Raw genomic sequence first — 7,537 nt, 5'->3', positions numbered from 1 at the left:
TTATTTTTAATTTTGGCTTTTAAATTTCTTTTCCATTCATTTTCATTCAAAATTTGAGCATATTTATTTTCTTTGGAGTTTCTAATAATTTTTATTTGGAGTAACACTGTGCTAGTTACTAGGTGAAACTATATTGTAGTTACATTTGTCATATGGTAATATCTGAAATTGTGTCAATATAGATATATAAATTGATATTTCTATAATTGTGTAATAAAGAATAAAATATGTATATTTAAAGGTGAGCGAAAGCGAGTCCCATTTAGCATTACATAAGACTTTTGAGGAAACCATCAGGTAAAAGGCACATTATAGCAGAACACTAGAAGTATAATAAGCCATATTATACATGTAGCACTACATGAATTGAGATATCATAATATAACAGGTTAGTAAATAAGTAAGCCATTCCCAGTTGTAGTTGTCCGTTCGGTTTAGTGTTCATCTGTCAGAAGTTTTTAAGCTTATAGTGGAAATAGATATCCACATTAAGTAAGTATAGACGAAAGTTCACTAAGACCAGGATTACTTTGATAAGTAACCAGAAGTTGTAGGAACCAGGTATTTATTGGTTTGGTTTGGTTATTGTTGTCCTTGGTTATTGTGACTGGTGTTTGAGACTGAGTTTGTATAGTTGTACATCTTTGTAGTTCTTGGTACTAGGTATAACTTTTGGGTGTTCATATATTGACGTATTGTGATCACACGTAGGTAACATAGTGAATGTGTGATTGAAGACACAGATGAATTACTAAGCAGGGGTAAGTAATTAGTTTTATTACTTTGTCATATTAGATTAGTGTTATTTGGTATATGCATACATAGTTAATCAGAAAATTCTTATTTCAGGTTACTTTCATTGTTTTCACCACTCTAATTCTTATTTTACTTTAGCATTAGATCTCATGACTTTTGAGTATATTGCTTTCAGATTATTTTTTCTTACACTGATTTCTTATCAGTTGTCTATTATCATGGATACATCAGTTGATTTAACAGAAGAGGAAGTTCGGAACATCATTGCTGCCTTCAAGGATATGCATATGAAGCCAAATGCAGAATCTCCAGATGCATAAATATTGGATGAAGGAGTTCTCAACTCAGAAATCATTATATACTGGATATATACCAAAGATTCCTACCTTTTCCGGAGACAATAAAGGAGACAACACCTACGAAGTATGGAGGTACCAAGTGTTATGTCTTATCATAGAAAACTATGCACATGAAGTAATTGCTCAGGCCATTAGACGTTCACTTAGAGGAGAACCTAGCAAGATAGTCATGCGGTTAGGCCCTAAAGCTACTGTCGACGACATCATCGACAAGATGGATAGCATTTATGGAATTGTAGATCCAAAGGAAGCGTTATTGGCACAGTTTTACACAACCAGACAGGAACAAGATGAAGATGTTTCCACCTGGGGATGTCGCTTAGAAGACATTTACAACAAAGCACGCCGTCAAGGAAAGATTTATGAGGAAGATGCAGAAGATATGTTACGATCAATGTTTTGGAAAGGATTAAAACCGGAACTCAAGAGAATTTCAGGATACAAGTTTGATACAATCAAGGATTTCAACCATCTTTTATTGGCGATGCGAGAATTGGAACATCAACAGAAGGAATATACCAAAGAGAACACACCTAGTCAAAAGAAACCTATACCAGCTAAGAGAGCAAATGCACCAAGGAAAAAGGATAAGAACGAACTGGAGACCGTAGTTAAGCAGTTGATGTCACAGATTGAACTATTAGAGAAACGACAAGAACAATTGATCAACAACAGTAAGCATAACAGGACAGATCTGATACACCAAATACCAGATGAAACTATAGCATATAGACCATTGGATATGAATAAGAGAAGAGAGAAACATCAGAAAACATGCTGGAGATGTGGACAACTTGGCCATATCGCCATCGGATGTAAAGTAAGACTGGATAACTCTAGGAAATTTGATCGAGCCATGAATTATCAACTAGTCACGAATGATTATCAACCAGCACCAGCTACATACAACAAAGAAGATAGATTATGCGGACCAGCAAATGAAGTTTCCATCAGCATAAATGGAATAGATACAAAAGCATTGCTGGATACAGGATCATCGGTTTCAACTATCAGCGAGTCATTTTACAACAGACACATGAGATCTACACCGATTGAATCACTTACCCGTATATTGAAGATAGAATGTGCAGACGGACTATCAATGCCTTATCTTGGTTACATCGAAGCAGACCTTCAACTACATGGAATATCTTCTACAAGATCATCCTATCCAGGCATATTTCTAGTAATACCGGACAGCGAATACAACATAACCGTACCATTATTGATAGGAACAAACATCATGTCAGTTGTAATGCAGGAAGTAGAACAGAACACTGGACCAAGGTTTTTACAAGAAGCTAATCTACACACTCCATGGCATTTGGCATTCCGATGCATGAATCTTAGAAACAAGGAATTGGAAAGATGTCATAACCGATTAGCAATTGTGAAATCCGCCGAAACACACGCGATTACAATACCAGCTAACTCTCAAGTTGTAATCAATGGATAGTTGGACAAACAGCTTCAACAACAACAGATCTGTGCTATACTACAACCTACGTTAAATTCAGCTTTACCAGAAGATTTAGATATCATGCCAACAGTAATAACTTACGATTGTCAACAACGAGGAAGTATACCAATACACATATCAAACGTCACAACAAGAACCGTTACACTACAACCACGAGCTCTCATTTGCGAAATTCAACCAGTTGACATTGAAGATATTGTTACACCGGAGGAAAAAGAATTTAAAGATATCATGAAGGACATTAAATTACCGATAGATGATTTAACTGATGATGACTATGAAAGAGGAAAAGAGCTCATACACAGATACCAAGATATATTTTCTAAAGGAGACGATGATATTGGACACACTTCAGCAGTACGTCACCGTATCGATTTGATAGACAATGTTCCCTTCAAGCAGCGTCACAGACGAATACCACCATCTATGCTAGAAGAAGTCCGTAACCATTTGCAACAACTGTTATCAGCAGGAGTGATAAGAAGATCCCATTCACCCTGGTCATCGAATGTAGTATTAGTACGTAAGAAGGATGGAAAACTTAGAATGTGTGTAGACTACCGTCAGCTTAACCTAAAGACCATTAAGAATTCATAAGCGCTTCCACGCATTGAAGAGATTCTGGATTCCTTAGGAGGCAACACATATTTTACAGTGCTAGGTATGAAGAGCGGGTACCATCAAGTGGAGATTGAGGAGGAACATAAACAACGCACTGCCTTCACCGTTGGACCGTTAGGATTTTTCGAGTTCAACAGACTTCCATTTGGACTCTCCAACACACCAGCGACGTACCAAAGACTCATGGAGGAATGCTTAGGTGATTTACACACACGTATATGTTACATCTACCTAGACGATCTTATTATCTTCTCGAAGTCCATAGATGAACACCTTGTACGCCTAAAGAGAATTTTCCAGCGACTCCGTGATGTAGGACTTAAGCTATCGCCTAAGAAATGTTCATTCTTACAGAGAAGAGTAAAGTACATCGGACACATTGTTTCTGCTGATGGTGTAGAGCCAGATCCTGAGAAAGTGGAAAAAGTAGCCAATTGGCCAAGACCAAAGACTCCAGAAGAAGTACGCCAGTTCCTGGGATTTGTTGGCTATTACAGGAAATTTATCAGGGATTTTTCGAAGATAGCACGACCATTAACAGATTTGATGCCAACAACTTGTAAGAAGAAAACCAGAGGGAAGAAGAAACCAATAGAACCAACATCTTGGCATTGGAACAAAGAACAGAATGAAGCTTGTGAGACATTGAAGTCACACTTATCATCACCGCCAATTCTTGGTTTTCCTGACTACAAGCAGCCTTTCGAAGTGCACACAGATGCATGTCAGACAGGACTTGGAGCCGTTTTATATCAGCAACAGGGAGAACACAAGAGAGTCATAGCCTATGCCAGCCGAGGTCTCTCAAAGACAGAACGGAATTACCCAGTCCATAAACAGAAATTCCTAGCACTAAAGTGGGCAGTTACAGAGAAGTTTGGAGATTATCTGCACGGAAACAAGTTCACCGTCTACACAGATAATAATCCATTAACGTACGTATTGACGTCTGCGAAGCTTGACGCGACAGGTCACAGATGGATTGCTGCTTTAGCTGCCTTTGATTTTAACATCATATACAGACCAGGCCGTAACAACGCCGACGCTGATGGATTATCTAGATTGCCAGCGATTATCAGTCAACAAGATTGCACACCGGATATACAGGGAAATGAAAGTATTAAAGATCCAACAAACATCTCAACAGAAAGTGTGAAAGCTATTTGTAGTTCGATACAACGACAACCATATGTAGAATGCCTTGCAGTAACTACAAATGATCTTGCTAGTAAAGTGAATACAGCAACAACGAAAAAGATCGACATCAGAGAAGAGCAACTACGTGATCCAGTGATAAGAACTTGGATAGATTATCTATCGCATAGACAGAAACCACGAAAGGAAGATATACCGTCTTCACCTGCACATAACCAGCTCTTCGCCAACTTTGACAAACTGGTTATACAGAATGGAATCCTTTATCGTAGAACAACTGTTAATGGAGACACAAAAGATCAGCTTGTCTTACCAACTTCACAGATTACATCAATTCTACGTTCTCTTCACAACGACATGGGTCATCAAGGTCGTGATAGAACAACATCTTTAGTGAAGGACAGATTGTATTGGCATGGAATGACAAAGGATATAGATGAATGGATTCAGAAATGCCCAAGATGTTTAAAAAGAAAACAGCTACCCAACCAAAGAGCTCCATTGACGAACATCCGAACAACACAACCAATGGAAATAGTTTGTATGGATTTCCTTACACTAGAACTTTCTAAAGGTGGTTTCCAGCACATCTTGGTAATAACTGACCATTTTACAAGATACGCACAGGCGATACCAACTAGGACCATGAGTGCAAGAACATCAGCAGAAGCGTTCTTTAATAACTACGTGGTACACTATGGTCTTCCAGAACGCATACACTCAGACCAAGGAGGAAACTTTAAAAGTCGTTTGATGAAAGAACTTTGCAGTATAACTGGTGTCAAGAAGTCAAGAACAACACCATACCATCCCATGGGTAATGGACAATGCGAACGTTTCAATCGCACATTATTTAGTATGCTTGGCACATTACAGAATCACCAGAAAGCCGATTGGAAATCATACCTTGGTCCAATTGTTCACGCATATAACAGCACAAAACAGGAAACAACAGGTTTTCACCATTTGCTCTGATGTTTGGCAGAGAACCACGCCTGCCTATAGGAATAGAAACAACGAAAGAACGAAAGACAAACACGAAGTATGTTGAGAATTTAAAAGAAAGACTGAAGAAATCGTATGAGTTAGCTACGAATTCAGCAAAGATAGCTCAAGGACGTCAGAAGAAACATTATGACAACAAAGTGCGTGGAGCCATATTACATCCAGGCGACCGAGTACTCGTAAAGATTCTGAGTTTCGATGGAAAGCACAAGCTATCTGATAAATGGGAGAATGACAGCTAAGTCATATTAGATCAGCCTAACTCCACTATCCCAGTCTTTACCGTGAGAAAGGAAAGCGGACATGGCAGAAAGAGAACCTTACATAGGAACCTTCTTTTGCCTATTGGTTCAGTTTCCATCGATGAAGATCAAGAAAAGGAGAAGCCTAGACCTACTCCTGCACCACGATTAAGACCCAGGAAGAATAAAGAAATAGATCCACAACCAACGCCAAGTCTTCATGATAGCACTCTGACAAGTTCTGATGAAGAAAGTGATGACGATTATTTGGTTTATGTGGTTACAGAACCTGACGTTGAAGACTTAAGTACTCCACACAGTACTATTGATGAGTTAGAAGCGCAGGATGATGATGATACCGTTCAGGACGAGGATGATGACGATCAGGAACACGTTGCTGAACAGCAAGATACTGGAATTGAGGGTGACGACCTTCCATCTGAAGAGAGTAATACAGTTGATCCAGTACTTGAGCCTGATGAAGTGTCAGAGACCGAACATCAAGAAGCTGACATTTCATTACTTGATGATATAGAGGAACCTGGGCAAGACGACACTGTTGATGAAACAGTAGATAATGTCACTCAACCGGACATTGAAGCACCATGGATAGAAGTTCAACCGAGAAGATCTGTACGTGCCAGAACATCGACAGCTACCACGAAGTATAAGGATTTTGTAGTATCCAAGAAGAGTCAGCCACAACCTGACTGGAAGAGTAGAGCCGATTATCTGAAGGATATTGCTTCTAGTGGTACTTTCAAAGGCATGGAGGATCAGATTCTAGCAAGCCTTTTGAAGATTGCCTCTGAGAAGTGATGGCATACTTTACAGACGATCAGTATTGATTACGAGGACGTCATATTTTTTTCTCAGGAGGAGGAGAGATATTTGTGATGTCATGGAAGACATTCTCTAACAGAGGGGAGGATGTGGTAGAGTGGATTTTTATCATATTAATCATTTATATATTTTATATGTTTCATAGGTTATTCTGAGACACCATTAATTATATTCTTTCATTTGCAGAGTAGTTTACTTAGTTTACCTTTATTCTATTGATTGCCTATTGATTGCCTATTGATTATTCATTGATCCATTTAATCTAACTGTTTACCTTGTAGCATTTACCTATTATTGATTTTACTATCAGTACTCACTGTTCACTAGAGTGTATAGGTTTTCTTGTATTCTGATTGGTTTATTAAGCCTTGCCCCCAGTTTTGGTGGTAGTTTTTAAAAACAGTAATGGAGGATTGATGTCTTTGTTGTGATCCTGATATATTCGTTTGTGTTGATGCACTTTGTGCTCATAGACTTTATATTGTGTTTTATTAGTAGTTCCATAAGTTCTATGGATTAGTATAGTGAAGGAATTCATTCTGGAACAGGACATCATGACTTTATATGGTAAGTTACATTTTGTACTCTTTGAGGTGTCTTGGATGAACTGGATCCATAACTTTAAAATGAATGTTTATTACATTCATTTTGGTAAGCTTCCCAGCCCTATGAAAGAGTGTGCTTTGAGTGTTGTTTGAATCTGATTTATTTGAGAGATTTTAGTATAAATGTTAGAAAGAGAGATTTAATCTATTTTTATGAATGACCTTGACCTTTTGTCATGTAGTCATGAAATGACATTGGTATATCCAATGTGATGTAATTAACAGTACAATTGTACTTGTACTTAATGTTTTTAGTATTGAAATAAGATTACTTATTTATAATTGTGAATTCGAGATGAAAGATAAAGATTAGTATAATTTATTATGAATTGTATAATGCCTTTAAGATATTAAAGTCAGATTACTTATTATTGTCATACATTGTTTACAGAACCATATTTGATGTGAACCTCTGTAACCATTACTGTAGAAGTATGAAGATCGTTACTGTTAGTATTGTGTAGACTGTCG

General features: G+C 37.8%; 1 protein-coding gene across 1 annotated transcript; it reads left to right on the top strand.

Annotated features, from left to right (window-relative positions):
• The first annotated feature begins 5,345 nt into the window (after positions 1 to 5,345).
• On the top strand, positions 5,346 to 7,537 carry LOC134717586 (nucleolin-like). The gene is made up of 3 exons (XM_063580080.1): positions 5,346 to 5,555; positions 5,634 to 7,028; positions 7,458 to 7,537. Exons 1-2 carry the CDS (start codon positions 5,346 to 5,348, stop codon positions 6,435 to 6,437), a joined length of 1,014 nt encoding a protein of 337 aa, XP_063436150.1. The 3' UTR covers positions 6,438 to 7,028; positions 7,458 to 7,537.

The sequence above is a fragment of the Mytilus trossulus genome, chromosome 5, assembly GCF_036588685.1.
Source record: "Mytilus trossulus isolate FHL-02 chromosome 5, PNRI_Mtr1.1.1.hap1, whole genome shotgun sequence".
NCBI classification, from domain to species: domain Eukaryota; kingdom Metazoa; phylum Mollusca; class Bivalvia; order Mytilida; family Mytilidae; genus Mytilus; species Mytilus trossulus.
This window is presented reverse-complemented; position numbering and strand designations above follow the sequence as displayed.